We start from the raw sequence: 18,531 nt of genomic DNA on the forward strand, positions 1-18,531 counted from the left end.
AGTTATATTAATCTCTTCCTCCAAAACAATAAATATTTATCCTTATACGGAATTTACACCAAATAAAGTAATTTAATATTAGCAGTTAAAAATTAAAGTGAGACTACCTATCACTTAATCATATCTTGCATTCATTGAACACCAATTGCGGTAATTTTTTACGAACCCCACTCACCCTCAAGACTGAAAAATGATTCAAATGAAATACGTGTATATATATATATATATATATATATGGTGTTATGTGATAAAATAGGATATCCTCCTCTTAAACGCTAAACCCTACCCCACCATGACCCAAGAATTTAATACGGAATATGAAGATTAAATTAATTAGATATCAAAATCATAAATCAAAATCTCTCTATATATAGTAACACATCATAGAACAGGCAGTAGGCCAGCTTCTTTTGCTTTTCTTGAAGAGAAATACAAGAGTTTGAAATTGTTTTAGACAATCCATTCAGTCTCTCTTTCATACACAAACTGCTTACCTACTTTCAATCTACTACATAACATTAGTCTCAAAAACTATATATCATTCACATTTCCATTATAAGTTCCCACAAAATTCTTCCCATTTCATTTCAGTGCTCTCAAATTCTGTCTTACCAAAAATGTTATCACAAATTATAGAATAACCCGTCTTCCTATAAAGGTTAAGAATTCAACTGAGCATCTCAAGTGACGGAATTAAATATTTCAATTGAGGGTTTCGATAAAAAAATTTCACACTGTCAGAGTGGTAACAAATGTCACGGATAGTAGCGGAGAATACATTGCAAGGGGGAGAAAGTGTACAATTTTATGATCAAAGAGTACAACCCATGGAAATGTCACAGGCCAGCGCGTACAGTTCACCGACCCTTGGTCAGTTATTGAAGCGCGTGGGCGATGTCAGAAAGGAAGTCACCGGCGACGAAACTCCGGTACACCAAGTTCTTGATATGAGTGATCCAGGCATTCAACAAAACTCTCTTCCATTTGTACTCTCCTTCAATAACCTCACATACAGCGTAAAAGTCCGTCGTAAAATGACTTTCCCGACGTTATTCCGGCAACCCGTCGCCGGAACCGCCGCAGCCACCGGAGAGCCTGTTCCCGGAGAAAACTTGTTCACGAGAACAAAAGTGCTCCTCGACAACATCTCCGGCGAGGCGCGTGACGGAGAAATCGTCGCCGTTCTAGGCGCGTCAGGCTCGGGAAAATCGACACTCATCGACGGGTTAGCTAATCGGATTGCAAAAGAAAGCTTGAAAGGAACTATAACGTTAAATGGGGAGCCACTGGATTCAAGATTGTTGAAAGTAATTTCAGCATACGTCATGCAAGATGATCTTTTATATCCAATGTTAACAGTTGAAGAAACATTAATGTTTGCTGCTGAATTCAGACTTCCTCGTACTCTGTCCAAATCAAAGAAGAAAATGAGAGTACAAGCTTTGATTGATCAACTAGGGTTACGAAATGCTGCAAAAACTATCATAGGTGATGAGGTACGTAAGCTTTTCATAAATTATTATAATCACAATTTTGAGTTTACGAACTTGATAAATATAGAGCGCATTCAAATAAATAGAATCAGTAAACATCCAATATCATGAAAAGCATACTAATAATATAAGAGTATGATAAATTCCACTCTTACAAAATAGTAAACTAGACTCACACGCTCATTCTATTTCTCTAAGTAGAGCTCTTTGCATCGCAATAGTTAGCTGTTGTCTGGCTTAGCTTTCATAGGTGTAGACAGAATAAAGCGTTCATAATAAAGACGTTTACGGTCTATTCTTGATTCAACACACTTTCACTGTGATATTCGAGTAGATATTGTTACTTTTTCTCGACCATAGTTCTAATATTATTTGATTGGATTATCAAATCTTTTATTTCTCTTGAGGCACATAGAGTATGGAAGGGAAAATAAACATGCATATTGATAATATAACGATAAATTTCACTCTTACAAAATAGTACACTAGACTCACATATATATAGGTGCTATATTAGATCATTATAGTGAAATGTTGTTATATAAAGCATATAATATAATATAACAGTAAAGACCGATTTCAAATAAAACTTAGCCATTATAATGAAATGTTGTTATAAAGAATGATTGTTATAGAGGTCTAATTATATTTCCAACAGGGTCATCGTGGAGTGTCCGGGGGCGAACGACGACGAGTTTCCATAGGAATTGATATTATTCATGACCCCATCATCTTGTTTCTCGATGAACCAACTTCAGGACTTGATTCCACTAGTGCATACATGGTAGTGAAAGTTCTTCAAAGAATTGCTCAAAGTGGAAGTATTGTGATCATGTCAATTCATCAGCCAAGTTATAGAATTCTTAGTTTATTGGATCGTATGCTTTTCTTGTCCCGTGGACAAACTGTTTATAGTGGATCCCCTATGAATCTTCCACATTTCTTTGCTGATTTTGGTCATCCGATACCAGATAATGAAAATCGGACAGAGTTCGCCCTGGATTTAATTCGTGAGCTAGAAGGATCCCCAGGAGGGACAAAAAGTTTGGTTGAGTTCAATAAAACATGGCAAAATACAAAAAGGCAGAGCAATCAAAATTGTGAAATAGTAACTCCAACACATGGATTATCATTGAAGGAAGCAATAAGTGCAAGCATTTCAAGAGGTAAATTGGTTTCAGGAACAACAAGTGATCACACTTCCCCTGCTTCAATGGTTCCTACATACGCGAATCCCTTTTGGATCGAAATGACTACGTTGTCCAAGAGATCGTTTACTAATTCGTGGAGGGTGCCCGAGCTATTTGGCATTCGTTTAGGTGCAATCGTTGTCACGGGGTTCATCTTAGCTACCATGTTTTGGCAACTTGACAATTCACCTAAAGGTGTTCAAGAAAGACTTGGTTTTTTTGCATTTGCAATGTCAACAACTTTCTATACTTGTGCTGATGCATTGCCTGTTTTTCTACAAGAAAGGTACATTTTTATGAGGGAAACAGCTTATAATGCATATAGGAGATCTTCTTATTGTCTATCTCATGCTTTGGTTTCTTTACCAGCATTGATTTTCCTATCATTTGCATTTGCTGCTATAACTTTTTGGGCAGTTGGACTTGATGGTGGATTTTCTGGTTTCTTGTTCTATTTTGGGATAATTTTAGCCTCTTTTTGGGCTGGAAATTCATTTGTCACATTCCTTTCTGGAGTTGTACCTAGTGTTATGCTAGGATACACAATTGTTGTGGCAATTCTTGCCTATTTCTTGCTCTTCTCTGGATTTTTTATGAATCGCGATCGAATCCCACCTTATTGGATATGGTTTCACTATCTTTCCTTAGTGAAGTATCCATATGAAGCTGTATTACAAAATGAATTTGATGATCCAACAAAATGTTTTGTTAAGGGAATTCAAATGTTTGATAATTCACCACTTGGATCAGTGCCAATTGCTTTGAAAGAGAAGTTGTTGAGTACAATGAGTAATACATTGAATGTCAAGATTACTGGTTCTACTTGTGTTACTACTGGTGCTGATATATTGGTTCAACAAGGGATTACTGAGTTAAGTATGTGGGGTTGTTTGTGGATTACTATTGCATGGGGATTTTTCTTTAGGGTTTTGTTTTACTTCAGTTTGTTGCTTGGAAGTAAGAACAAGAGAAGGTAACGTCTTACTCGAGGTCAGAGGTGAATCTAGAATTTGAATACAGCACGAGCTCGAGCGTCCACTGGATCTATCATCGTTAAGGGTTGTGTTTGAATTGTAAACAATGAAGTCCCTCTTCGGCGGGATATTTGTCTCTTCTTTTTTTTTAGTTTATAAAAAATTTGTTCTTCTAGATTTTCTTTTTCACTTGAAGGTACTTTTTGATTGTAATAGAATAAATGTAACTTTTTTTTGACAGTTTGATCGACTAAATGATTATTATTTCAAAGTTGAGTTAGGTGCAAAACAGTTGGAATTATTGGAATTTAAGACAAGAAAAAGTAAGTTGCTTGAAGTAAAATATAGAAAAAGTGACACTATATAGCCGTTCTTGAAATAATAACCGAAAAATGTGTGTGTGTATATATATACACACAATACACACATACATTTCTGTATTATATACAAAAATTATACAAATTTTAAATATTTTTACGGCTACCGAATATAAATAATTTTGGTCGCGCATCGCACCATATGTAGGTCACCAAAAGTAACGTTAATGAACTTAAATTTGCATCTTAATTAATGTCACTATATATATGAGCAATTGGAGAATTTGAACTTGTAAAATTTAAGGAATTGAGTTTATCTGTGATTAATCAAATAGAGAGATGTGTCACTATTCAATTTGATGCTTCTTGTTCTAAAAAACAAGTCAATGCAAGCCAAAGCAATTAATTATTGCATGGATATATGCGCGGAGAAGATACTAATGGATATATACGCGGAGAAGATACTAATCAATAGTATAGAAACTATATCTAGTCAAATTTGCTTAATTATTACTCGTAGATAGAACAATGATACATATATGCTTAATTGAAAAATTATATTTTTATTAATAAATAGTGCACTTAAATAGCCAGCGCAAGTATTACCCAGCGCCAGTTAAAATTTATAAATAAATACAGATACAATAAGACTAATAAGTTGATTCGAGATCTCGCTATTAACCTCTTGACCCCAAAAAATAATTTTTTCGATAAAATCAGTTAATTAGGGTACGGATTGATAAATGTTTCAAACTTTCAGTCAGATGTCTATTCATTGCCCACAATATGCTCCAAACCCAAACGAGAAGATTTCCACACTCACGGCTGGCAGCACATGCATGTGGTAATGTGGTTTCGTGTTAGTTTTAGCCAAAGTGAAACATTACCAAACGTCTATATTTATCTCAGTAATGGCAGCTTCCCCAGCAAACTTCTGTCCGAGAAACTTCCGCAAGACTCAAGAGAGAAATACAAAAATTGATCGGTCGATCGAAACTAACTATATTCCCTAGCTAAAAAGTATATAAAAATATGTATTATATATATAAAATATATATTTTGTCGGCTATTATTTTTTAAAGCGGCTAAAAAGATATATTTTTCAAGAAGATTCAATGTAAGTGATGTTGGTTTATTATCAAAACTTAATTTATATGTCGGTAATTTTAGTCAGTGGAGGAGCCACCTTATAGGAAGGGATGTCAAATGACATCCCTTCGCGAAAAAAATACAATGTGTAACTAGGTAAAAAAAATAAATTATATGTATATATACTATGTATTGACTCCCCTTAATTTTCTGGTATGTTTACTTTTATATATTTTAACACCCCTTAACGAAAATTCTGGTTCCGCTACTGATTTTAGTATACAGATGTCAATTTTCTAGTTTTACTCGTTACCTTATTTTCAAGAGGTTTCCAATCTATCACCAAAGGATGTGGTGCAGTGAATGAGACTATTCTTCCCTTAACCAAAGGTCTTGGGTTCGAGCCCTGGGTATGGAAAAATCCTTGGTAGGGAGCGCTTCTCCTCGAATGGGGTCCTACGCAATGCAAATTCGGATATAGTCGAGCTCCAATGTGGACACCGAATACCGGATGGGAAACCAAAAAAAAATAGTTCCAATCTATTACGTATTTACATGTCGTTTCTTACTAGAACATATGACATCCTTTATAGGAATGTACCGAGAAAATTAACAAATCACATTAAATTGATAATCCGAGTTAAATTGAAAAAAATTCAATTTGATTTGATTTGGTATTGAAGAAAAAATAACTCGGTCACAATTGGTTTGATATAGTTTTAAATATTAAAAAATAAAGTCAAACTGAAACTAAACCAACCCGGCATTACATGTATTCAATTTTTAAAATTATTTCTTGTAATGTAATTTATAACTATTTCTTACATTTTTCATAGTTTTTGTCTTTTAACATATTATTTCAAGTTTGGACATAGAATTTTTGAATAGTCCAATAATTTTTAGAGAAATATAAATTTTTTGTCGCTCTAAAATATAATAGCCAGTAAAATATATATTTTTGTATATATGCATATTATATATAAAAATATACATATCATATTTACTTTTTGACTAGCGAATGTAATTTGTTTTGATCGACCGGCCAATCTTGTATTTTGCCATAAGTTTTAAAGCTCATAGATGTTAGTAACTCAAATGAAGTTCAAACCAAAATCAAATTAATACTAATATTAACAAAAGAAATTCAATTCAACATAGGTGTATGACCCAAAAAATAGATTTTGGTTTTTTACAATTAGATTTTTTGAAAAATAGGATTAATCATAGTCAATATTAATATCCAAAAATAGATCTAGTATTTTACGGCGAGTATTTAACGTATAACATTAAAGACGACAACTTGGGATAATAAGGGAGCAATAATGACATGAAAATATAAATGAGGACAATAAATGACAATAAATGACTATCAAATAGTAAATGAGACAAAGATAACACGACAAAGATGAGTTCCTTGAATGTCTTTCTGATAATGATGGATGGTGATAAATAATCTTGGATCGGGAGAAGAGGGATAAAATAAGGAAAGTGTAAAGTCATGCTTTGTTTCTATTCAATAAAGTGAGAATCTTGTACACAGAATGTTGGTGAAATTCTTTACAAAAAGTCTAATCCCTTTTCTAATCTACATCTATTCTTATTTATAAGGGCACATGGGAATCTAAATTCTAAGGTTAACCATCCCTTCGAGCTAAGAATGGATGCTCGTCCTCGTCCTCGTCTTCTGCCAAGCCAGTTCGACCTCGGCACCGCTTTATCCTTCACCTTTGACCTCTACCTTTTGGAGTCATCTCGACGCGCCACCACTGTCGTAGACTTTATTACAGTTGACCGGGTCAAATATGTCATATGAAGTTTTTACCCATACAGTTAGTCCATCCGCTTGTCGAGGTCATCCTTAGGGACAAGTTGGATAAACGGATAATGATGGATGTGGTCATCGTCAGAGGCGGACGACGTAGCGTTATGAGAGACACATATTTCAAATATATGTCGTCTTGGTTTTCCCGAGTGACCTTTGGAGGGAACCTGACGTGGCTGAGACGTGACGTCAGGCATCATAGTGACCCAATTATTCACGTCAGAACACGCGTAGCTTTTGGATTGGCTATGCTGTTTTGATTGCGGCTGCCATCTTGATGAGTCGCTTCGAATCCCGAGGTCCTCCCTTTTATCACCACTATTTTGAATTTATTCTTCATTTTCTCTCAAACCTCTTTGCTTTGCCGATTAATTACTAATTATTTCTTTCATTTACTTAACTTTCTTTCACCCCTTTTCTATTTCTTCGTAAACATGTCTAGCTCTCTTTCCGGCGCTCATGGCGGAGATGACCCCAATATGAATAAGGGGGTTTTGACCACCCTACTAGTTGTTACGTCCTCCATCTGCGGGGGAGACACGCCGCCGCTGTTGAAGCAGAGGTTCTTCCCTCGGTGGATGATATAGTTCCACGCAATCCTGACGCGAAACCGGACTTGCAACGGCAGCCGGAGGGGTGGTTGAGGCTTTCCGGTCTTCTTTAATGGCGAAGCGTTTGGAAGAATTTAGGGCAGAATATAGCATTCCCGACCAAGTGGAGCTCGTACATGTGGGCGATGATGATGTGTACACTCACCGTCCAGGGTACTATACCTTGTACGCCTACCTCTTCACCATCGGCTATTCTTTTCCTCTTTCCCTTTGGTGGAGGAATTTTGCCGCCATTACCGAGTTTGTCCAAACAAACTCGTGCCCTTGATGTATAAAATAATCAAGATTCTATCTAATTTTGTCAAGTTGGCCGGCATCAAGATTACTCTACAGCACATCGTGCACCTGTATATGCACAGCTTCTACCGGTGAACTATGTTGAACGTTCGCCACCGTGGAAGCAAATCCATGGTCGTTAAGATGGATGACAAGGGTAGTCGGTAGTTTTGGCTTGACTTCTTCTTTGTCTAGATCGAGTCCATTATGGCTGATGTCACGGACTTCCCGGAGGCTTGGAACTGTGCCCGTAAGTGTTTCTACTCGCTCATGTTCCTTTCTATGATCATGTGTGTTTGATTTTGCGATTGGATCCTTCTTGTTCTAGAGCTACTGCTCAGAATCTCCAATTGGTGTCTCACCTTGCTAACTAGGTCAAGCAGGTCCTTCCTCATACTGCAAGGATCCGGGACTGGCCCAGCTTTTGGCAAAAATACATACTGATTCCCCCTCAAGAGGTAATATGGGTACGTCATATTTAGTTGATGTTGCATTCAGATTCGTCGGTCTTATTGTGTTTAACTTTGTGCTTCTTAATAGGTCCTTCCAAGAAGGCTGTCAAGAAGGACCTGGTGCCGACACCTTCTTTCAGGTAAATGAGTGATGTCACCTTCTTTACTCCTGCCTCTGGTTCGACTATTGTGTTTGCTCTTCCCCCCGGCTTCTTCCCAGGATGTGGACGATGATGTTTCCCCGCGCGGCACAAATATGAGGCCCCAGAAGAGGAGGGTCGTAGATGGGGGAGCTAGTATACCAGCGGTGGTTGACTTGTCTGAAGCCTTCCTCGAGGCTGAGGTGAAGGATGTTGCGACGACTTTGGTCATGGAGGATGTAGGTGTGACCCTAGATGATAACGATGATCCGTTATTTTGAAGGGAATGAGGCCGTCATGAATGCCTCTTCCGATGATCCCGCACTTCGTTGGTGCAAGGAGACTCCGTCTTCCGAACAAGCTCAGGCGGCTTCCCCGACTGATAAAGGAAAGGACAAGCTGCCGGTCGAGCAGTGCGATGAGCGGGTTGAGTCCATTGGAGATGAGTCTCACTCTGAATTCGATCCTGAAGAGCGTGAGATGATTGATAGCGGGACGACTCAAATTGAGGTGAGAGTAGAAGGAGGGTCGAGGACGATCATGATCCCGGTATATCATGACCTACTTAAAAATACTGAGGTCGTGATTCAGGCCTTCAGCCCTTTCTGTTTCGATGTGGAGCATCATATTCCTGAGGAGTTGAGTGACAACACTCTATCTAAGAGCATTTTCGACCTTGCTCTCACGGTAAGTCATTTTACTTTTTTTCTGGCTTTGGTTCACTTTTGAATCTTACCTTATTTCCTCTATTTTCCTTTACGTGTAGGTCGTTATCCTGGAGATCGAGAGTGTGCGTAGATCATAGGCGGAAACAGGTTTACTACAAAATGAGGATGAAGTTTGAGGAGTACCAAGGGCGGTACAAGGAGGCTAAGAGGAGGCTTCATGAGGGGGTGATGTGACCGTTCTGAGGGGGGAGCTGAAAAAGAAGGACGAAGAGTTGCTCGAATCTGTGAAGCAGCTCAGTGCCCTGAAAGAAACGTTGAAGAGGAAGGATGAGGAGCTTTAGCTAAGTAGGGGCGATGAGGCTCAGTGCCGCAATCTCTAGAGCTAGGTCGACCAGCTGTAGGATCGGTTGAATGAGTGTCAGTTCAAAGTGGATGGGCTCAGGAGGGAGGTAGTTGATAAGCAAAAACTGTTGGAAGAGGCGTAGTCTTCTTAGAGACAAGCTCGGAGGAGAGTTTCCCTTTTTAAGCTGGCAAACAGAAGTCTCTGTGCTGATAGGGATAACATTCAGTCGACGGTTGATGCTAAATAGGCTCGGCTTGAGGAGAGGATTGGCGAACTGGAGAAGGAGAATGCCAAATTGCATGAGCGAGCTTCTTCTGCGGTGAATGAGAATGTTGAGTTGCTTGAACGGTCTTCCATTTCACGTGTTACACCCCATGTTTCTATACGTGAAAGTACGTCGTAAGTCAATTGATTTAAGCTTGAAAATGAGATCATCTTTAAAAGTATATAAAGTGATTTAATGATGTTACGTCCCATTTTCGCAAGCCTTTAAGAGTTATCATTCAAGGACAAATATTTCTAAGAGGACATGTTGTTACATCCCGTACTTTAGACATCACTGTCATTAGGATTATCTAATGTAAGCTCAAAAAGGACGAAATCGTTCTACAAGGATAAAAAAAGGTTTACCGAAGTCTTAACTAAGTTAAGATGAATATGAGACTTGTTAATCATGATTTAAATGAGTTTAAAGTCATGATATGACTATATATGATGTTTGGATATGAAATATAAAGTTTGGGAAAAATCGGATTTAAGTTGCGAAAAAACCGACTAAGGATTTTCCTTGTAATGAAGCTTTTTAAGTAATACATTTCGTAACCCTTATGATGTCTTTTGGGGACATATTATATACCACATTGAAGGTCTGTAGGTCTATTGTATAACACATTTAACTTTTTGTCGATATGATATCGGAGGAGAGATATATTCGCGTTTGTGCGAGACTGCACAAGCAGCACCCATGGGACCCACAAAGTCGGGAAAAAAATTCAGCTTGTATTTAAGTCAATTCTCCACAGTTTTATCTCATTTTTCTGGTCCAAAACAGTTCCTAAATGCTCTTCAATGGTTCCTCCATAATTCTAGGGTGAGAACCTAAGATAAAGACATGAATCCAACGCTAGAAATCCCGTGGTGCTTGCTAGATCGTAGTTCTTCATCTTGTGGCTATTTTGGAGGGTTCTTCAAAGGTAAGTAACCTCAGATTTCGTGTTGTTCTTGTTTATTAAGGTAATAATCAGTCCCTTCTTCATATATATTAGATTTTCAAGGCGAACTACAAGTGTTTACACACCAACTTGAACACCAAAAGTTGATTCAAGAAGAGAATACAATACCTATAGTGTTGTGGTGTTATTGAGAATAGTTGAGGGATGTGCTTGGCTGAAATTTCGTGTTGTTTATACTTTTTAAGGTGAGTATAAAATCCTACTATATGTACTTGAATTTGTTTGTGTGTTGGTTACATTATTTGAGCAAAATACTACAAGAGGAGACTTGAAATAGTTTGAGATGTTATGGGTTTTAATGGACTGTTTTGGAAAGGTTGTTTCCAAGAACTATAAATGGCTGAAAAATGGGAAAAATAACTTGATTATGATATGGTTTCTATTGTTATGAATGTCTATATGTTTATCAAGTGAATTGGTGAAAGAAGCATATGAAACTTGAGATTGGTAGTGAAGATTAGCTTAAGTCACTTCTATGGCGTTGTATTGCCATTGAGGGTTGTTGTAAGATAAATATAACTTAGATTTGTTCTTTAAAATACTGTATTAGGTATGTATATTGTGTTCTTAGATGTGCTTAAGGTTATCTTGATATTGATTAAGTTAAATGGATAGACTAGACATGAACTAGTGAATAAAATTGCTAATTAAAGATACTTGGAGTTGTGGATTGTTTTCTTTGTTAGAAATATATGGTATAAGGCTGGAATCATTGATGAATGACTTCATTATCATGTTAATGATACTAGTAAGTTAAAGTAAGAAGTCTATAAAGGGTGATGTGGGGTATATATATTCCAATTGGACTTGTAGCTCGTCGTGAAGTAGTTGTGACTTGTTGTTATTATATGGTGTCTTGTTATTGATAATTATGTATTGTTGGATTTATCTGGTCATTGTCATTGTTGTTGGTATATGGTATTGGAGGAGGCTCTTGTTATAGGGGAGATGCTGCCCAAATTTACATAAACGAGCTACTAGTTTAAGTTGCAGACTTATCATTTACTCAACACTGATTTTGAATCTCCTTATGCTATGGTAGATTGAGTTGAGTTGTTTGAAGAATTGATTGTAAGGTATTAAGGACTCAATGGATTTAAGGTATGCTAAGTCTATCCATTCTTTCCTTTTGGCATGATCCATATGATACAAACGAAATATGCAAACGCGGAACTTTCATAAATGACTCTATTCATAGAAGTACTAGGGGTGCCTATGTTCTTGATTCCCAATGTGTCATATTATTATATCTTCTGTTCATGGGTATTAGAAAAATACATAAGTTGCTAAAGTTTATCCGAAGGCATATTGATCTTATGACATTCCGAGAAATCTTACTGACTTACTTCATTAGGTATTGCATTTATTTATACATGTACATTGACCCATGACCGGATAGCTCTATATATGCATATATTATATGTATATGGGATATGGAAAAAGGTTATGGCGTTATATACGCACCACCACCTGATCAGCTGGTATACGTTGATGATTTCGCCCACAGTGGCTGAGATGATATGATAGGATCCCTTTAGAGGCTTTATGATGTTATGTACGCATATACCTATGCATGGTATGGCATTTATACGCACATGCATGACATTAAAAAAATTTCATGATTTATAGAGTTATTCAAAATTACAGGTTGAGTTCTTTACTCCATGTTTCTTTCATGTCTTTTATATACTATTGTCATGCCTTACATACTCGGTAATTTATTTGTACTGACTTCCCTTTTGCTTGGGGACGTTGCGTTTCATGCCTGCAGGTCCCGATAGATAGGCTGAGAGTCCTCCAAGTAGGTTATCAGCTCAGCAGAAGGTGTTGGTGCACTCCACTTGCTCCCGAGCTGCCTATTTGGTCAGTATGATTTGGACATGTATTAATTGGTATGGCGGGGCCATATCTCGAACTTTATGATATGTATGTACTCGTAGAGGCTTGTAGACAGATGTCATGTATATGAATACTTATATGGCCTTGTCGGCCTAAGGTTTGAGTATACAAATGATCATGTCGGCTTTATAGGCCCATATGTCACATGCATAAGCTTCTATATCATGTTGGGCCATCCCATATCGAGTATTCTCTTATGTTTAATTCTAGTTATCTCATGACGGCATTTCTGGTTCATTTACCAATGATAATATGATAAGAAGGATACGTTACGTTAGTACTCGATTGAATTAGGCACTGGGTGCCTGTCGTGGCCCTACGGTTTGGGTCGTGACATCACGTGCCTTTGAGTTCCAGCCCATTCCATGAGAACAGTACGAAGAGTGGATTCTTGTTGAGGCTCAGGTAGAAGTGATCTGAGATTTGGGCCAGACGGGCTTCGTTTATGAAACTACCTTGGAGGAGGCTCGAATAAAAGCTCGTGATGCCCGATTGTCTTGCGGTTACAACCCTGACACCCCTCAGCATGACTCAGAGGGTGATGGAGAAGAAGATCTTCCTGATCTTGAAGATAGCGCCTCGTGTGACTCTGCTTTTGGTCGAGATCATGATGAAGCAGGTGGCAGAGATCAAGGCGAAGGCAGATTTTAGGTGTTCCGTGCTTAATTTTGTTTAGCCCCTTGTACTATTCTTTCCTTTTTTGTTGGCGTCTTCATGCGCCTTTGTAAAGAATCTTATCTAAATGTTAAAGTTAACTTTTGTTTGATGCCTACCTTTTCTATCCTTGCATATTTTTTGTTCAGTGGTTGTGTGCTTTTAAATAGCTTTTTTCTTTCGTCTTTGTGGTTTTGGATGTACTTATGTATTTCTTTCCTTTTTGTTGTTACTTCTTGGGTTGTGATGGTTGTGGGGCCAAGGAATTCTAGTCAAATGGTTTGAGTGAGTGCCCTTTGTGTAGGTGTAGAGTGGCCATGGGCCGAGGAGTTTTGTTTGAACGGGTCGAATGTACGTCCTCTCAACTGGGATATGGTCAAGGGCCCAGGAGTTTTTGTTCGATTTGGTCGAGCATACGTCCTCATAATTGAGATGTGGCCAAGGGACGAGGAGTTTTATTCGAGCTGGTTGAACGTACGTCTTCTTAGTTGAGACGTGGCCAAGGGCCGAGGAGTTTTTGTTCGAGCTGGTCGAGCGTACATCCTCTTAATTGAGATATGGCGAAGGGCCGAGGAGTTTTGTTCGAGTTGGTCGAACGTACGTCTTCTTAGATGAGACGTGGCCAAGCTCCGAGGAGTTTTTTCGAGTTGGTCGAACGTACATCTTAATTGAGAGACTTAGGAGAACAGTTCTAACAAACAGGTATCTCATTCATTTCAATCACATTGTGTTGATTACATCACTTCGCCCTAAGGCATTTTTTGAGAAAATTACATATTTTGGGTGTTGGCTAGCCTTTCAATCCCAGTGCATCTAGTCCCTTCATTGTTCGATTTGGAGATTCTTGAGGAGTGGGGCAATGAAATGCGGCCATCCCCACATACTCAACCTCGAAATGCCCCACCCGTTTGCTTGTTAAACCCTCCTTGAGAAAACCCGTGGGACAAAACTCAAGTGAGGGAAAAAGAGTACAACTTACGGAGCATTCCTTATTTTTCAGAAGTTGAATTACTTGAGGTTGCTGATATTCTAATTGTTTAGTAGTATCTTTCCTTCCAATGTCTCCAGTTGGAATGACCCCTTGTCTGCCTTGCCTACGATTTTGTACGGTCCGTCCCAATTGGCTCCTAATTTCCCTTCTAGAGAGTCTCTTCCTGCTTGGGTCTTGGCCTTGAGCACGTATTCCCCGGCTTTTCTGTTATAGTAGCGGTCTGCTTGTCATTTCTATGCGACCATTCTTACATACGCCATGTCTCTTCGTTCTTCGATTTCGTCAAGATCCTATCTTCTGCTCTCATCATTGTCATTGCTACTCTCGTTGGTGTACCTTAGGCTGGGTTCTCCCACTTTGACTAGTATGACTGCTTCAGAATCATAGACTATGGAGTAAGGTGTTTCTCCCGTGCTTGTTTTTTGGGTTGTCCTGTGTGCCCACGATACTCCTGTGAGTGTTTCGAGCTACAATCCCTTAGCATCTTTGAGTCTTTTCTTCATGATATTCAAAATTGACTTGTTGGAGGAATCTTCTTGCGTGTTGCCAGCTGGATGGTACGGGGTTGAGAGTATTCTTTTGATATGCACTTCTTGAAAAATTCGGTGATTTTCCTCTCTGTAAACTAGGGTCCATTGTCGCATCTTATTTCCTTGGGCAGGCCAAATCGGCAGATGACATTCTTCCAGATAAAGTTGATTACTTCTTGCTCACAAATTTGGGGAAATGTGCTTGCTTCCACCCATTTAGAGAAGTAGTCAGTCAAAATTAAAAGGAATTTAACGTAACCTCATCCCGGCGGGAGTATTCCCACGATGTCCATCCCCTATTTGATGAACGGCCATGGCGAGGTAACAGAATGGAGGTGTTCGCCTGCTTGTTGGATTATTGGGGCGCTCTTCTGGCACTGTTTGCACTTCTTTACGAATTTCAAAGCGTCTTTATTCATGGTGGGCCTATAGTATCCTGCAGGTATGAGGTATCTAACAAGTGCTCGATCACCGAACTGACTGTCACAATGACCTTCATGGACTTTCTCGAGGATGTGTTGAGTCTGGATTGGGCCTAAGCATTATGCCAAGGGCCCCCATACATCCTTTTATACAATTTGTTGTTGATGAGGTTATTGTCGCTTGCATTCTCACCTTCCTGGATTTTTTTTTGTCATTTAGGAGAAAACCATCCTCGAAGTAATTTATAATGCAATTGATCCAGTCCCGGGTTAAGTTTATAGATTTTATGTCGACGTGATCTAAGGCTGAGCTGGGGAGATGCACCATATTTTTGTCCCCATTGGTTATGTTTTTTGTTGCGGCGACCAATTTTGCGAGGTCATCCGCCTCGACGTTTTGGGTTTGTAGAATCTGGGAGAGCTGGTAGTCATCAAATTTGGGTAACAGTTTGCAGATCTCGGTCTAGTATTTCTGTAACATCTGCTCTTTGATCTAGAAAGTCCTAGTAAATTTGGTTGACTATGAACTGGGAGTCACAGCGTAGTCTTAGGTGCCTCGCCCCATATTCGATTACTAGCCTCAGTCCTACAATTACTGCCTCATACTCTGTCTCATTATTAGTCATTGGCACCCTATAGATTATAATTCGTCGATGGGGACTTCAAGCATGAGTCCCAGTCCAGACCCGCATGAATTGGACACATCATCGGTGTGCAAGACCCGAAGGTCTTGCGTTCGGCTGGAAGCTTGTGTGGCTTCCTTTTCAGCCTTGGGCATTACCTTGGTGCTAAAAGTTGCGACGAAGTCAGCGAGTACTTGTGATTTTATGGATATGCGAGGATGGTAAGTGATGTCGTGCTCACTTAACTCTCTTGCCCATTTAGCCATCCTCCTCAACAGTTCGGGTTTATACAGTATGCTCCTCAAATGGAACGTGGTGACGACTGAGAAGGGATGGCATTGGAAATAAGGTCTGAACTTTCTTGAAGTTGTGACAAGGGCCATGGCCAATTTCTCGAGGTGAGTGTACCTCATCTCGACGTCAATAAGTGTCTTACTGATATAGTAAATTGTAGATTGCACACATTTGTCTTCTCGGACCAGTGCGACACTTATGCTACCTCTGAAACGGTGAGGTAGACGAGGAGAAATTCTTCGGGCTCAGGCTTTAAGAGTAAGGGTGGTAATGATAGGTATTCCTTGAGCTCCTTCAGTGTTTGTTTGCACTCACGCGTCCATTCGAGGCCGTTGTCTTTTTTGAGTACATTGAAGAATCTTTGGCATCTGTCGGATGACCTCAAGATAAAACTGGACAGGGCGACAAAGCGACCAGTCGGTCGTTGGACTTGTTTCTTGGTGGTCAGGTATTCTGATATCCCGTCGATGGCCTTAATTTGATCTGGGTTGACCTCGATTTCGCGTTGTGATACTAGGAAACCCATAAATTTTCCCAAAGTCACGCCAAACGCACATTCCTTGGGGTTTAGTTTCATCCCATACTTCCTCAGTATTTCGAATGCTTCCTTCATATGGTCGATGTGATCCTCGGCCCTCAAGGATTTAACTAACATGTCGTCGATATAGACTTCCAAGGTCTTGTCAATCTGTTTTTTTAACATCTTTGTGACCGGTCTTTGGTACATAGCCCTTGCATTCTTTAACCCAAATGGCATAACCCTATAGCAGTACGTTCCCCTATGAGTGATGAACGTTGTTTTTTCCTAGTCGTCCTCATCCATAAGTATCTGGTTGTAGCCCAAGTATGCGTCCAGGAATCTCAGCAACTCGTGTCCTACTATGGCGTCGATGAGCGTGTCAATATGCGGTAATGGAAATGAATCCTTCAGGCATGCTTTGTTCATGTCGGTGAAGTCCATGCACATCCTTCATTTCCCATTTTTCTTTTAACCATTACTACATTAGCAATCCACTTGGGGTACCTCGACTCTCTGATAGAGCCGTTTTCCAGGAGTTTCTTTAATTTTTCATGGACGACCTTGTTGATGGCGGGGTTGAACTTTTGTCGGACCTGCCTTACTGGAGGGTTGTAGGGGGAGATGTTTAGCTTATGTGTAGCTATCTCTTTGGGGATGCCTGGCATATCTTCATGGCTAAAATCAAACAAGTATGTGTTAGTTATTAAGAATTGACTGAACTTACCGGGGTCCTTGAGCTTGTAGCCTATGTAGGCATTTTCGCTGTGGTCACTTGGGGCTATCTGGGTGGGTTATAGGTCCTCTACGGTCGATCCTGCAACTTCGATCATTTCTAAATTTGTAATGGCATCTTTGGCTTTGACCCGATGGGACCTCGACCCTAATGATTGTTATGATTCTTTTATCTTTTCTTTCTTTTGTTGAGTGGTCATACTATCTAGGGCGATCCTTTAGCATTTCCTGGATGTGTGTTATTCCCCTCGTATGTTGAATATCCCCTAGGGGTTGGGAACTTAATTACTTGGTACAGGCTGGAAGGGATTACCCTCATGAGGTGTACCCATAGCCGACCCACGATAGCATTGTACGACGTATCCTGGTCCATGATGTGGAATGTGGTTTCCAGCATCACCACACCGGCGAGGACGGGGAGTGTGATCTTGCTCGAAGTTCGTTCAACTGCATTATTAAAATTGGTTAGTGTGATACAGCACGACACTATCTTTTCCTCGAGTCGCATATGTACGAGGACTCGAGCATGGATAACGCATGCTCCACTTCCATCGTAAAATATAATCCTCCTAACATCAATATCAAAAATGCGTAAAGTAATAACAAGTGCATCATTGTTGATATTAATTTGGGGTATCTGACTTACCGAAGATGATACTTTCTTCGAGTTTGTCATACTGATCGTGGGTGATTGATCTCTTGATTTTGTGAGTGGCGGTGAACCCAATGCCATTGATGGAGGTGTCATCACTGCCTCTGATAATCATGTTGAATGGCGACTTTGGCGGGCCTGGGCGTTCTCGCCCCTTTGCTAAGGTGCTTTTGCCTTTGTCACTGAGTAACTCCTTGAGGTGTCATTGTTGTAGAAGAGTCACAACTTCTAACCTCAGGGTGTGGAAATCCTCAGTCTTATGCCTTCGGTTTTGGTGAAATTCACAAAAGGAGTCTGACTTCCTCGTGTTCGGGTCGGACCTCATCTTCGATGGCCACTTTACCTTTGATCTGAGTTTCTCAAGTGCATAGACCATATATGTAGGTAACACACAGAAGTTATGAGCAGATAGTAAAGGAACCATACCTCAGTCACTTCTGGAGATCTCTGATCTTGGCCTAGAGGGGCACGTCTTGGTGGTGGAAGTTAGGAACGGGTGGTCTGATGCAGGGTTGATGTCGATCGCTTACTGGTCGCATCATTGGAGGGCCTCTCCTCTTATTATCCCTATGTTCCCTCTTGGGTTCGAACTACACTAAGGTGAGTC

The 18,531-nt window shown here is 39.6% G+C and overlaps 1 protein-coding gene and 1 long non-coding RNA gene across 5 annotated transcripts; both read left to right on the forward strand.

The window, feature by feature from the left end:
* The first annotated feature begins 388 nt into the window (after window positions 1-388).
* On the forward strand, window positions 389-3,933 carry LOC107781832 (ABC transporter G family member 1-like). Its single transcript, XM_016602621.2, has 2 exons — window positions 389-1,496; window positions 2,152-3,933. The coding sequence occupies exons 1-2, from the start codon at window positions 753-755 to the stop codon at window positions 3,658-3,660; spliced, it is 2,253 nt and encodes a 750-aa protein (XP_016458107.1). The 5' UTR covers window positions 389-752; the 3' UTR covers window positions 3,661-3,933.
* A 3,266-nt stretch (window positions 3,934-7,199) lies between these two features.
* Window positions 7,200-12,732, forward strand: LOC107781833 (uncharacterized). Of its 4 annotated transcripts, XR_012697943.1 has the most exons (5): window positions 7,233-8,022; window positions 8,156-8,230; window positions 8,313-9,051; window positions 9,131-9,767; window positions 12,379-12,732. It is a non-coding gene; the product is annotated as an uncharacterized LOC107781833 (long non-coding RNA). The 4 variants fall into 4 exon arrangements; XR_001647086.2 differs by lacking the exon at window positions 12,379-12,732 and having other exon boundaries at window positions 7,200-8,022; window positions 8,147-8,230; window positions 9,131-9,839; XR_001647090.2 differs by lacking the exon at window positions 12,379-12,732 and having other exon boundaries at window positions 7,234-8,022; window positions 9,131-9,839.
* Window positions 12,733-18,531: the final 5,799 nt, after the last annotated feature.

The sequence above is a fragment of the Nicotiana tabacum genome, chromosome 13, assembly GCF_000715075.1.
Source record: "Nicotiana tabacum cultivar K326 chromosome 13, ASM71507v2, whole genome shotgun sequence".
Taxonomy (NCBI): Eukaryota; Viridiplantae; Streptophyta; class Magnoliopsida; order Solanales; family Solanaceae; genus Nicotiana; species Nicotiana tabacum.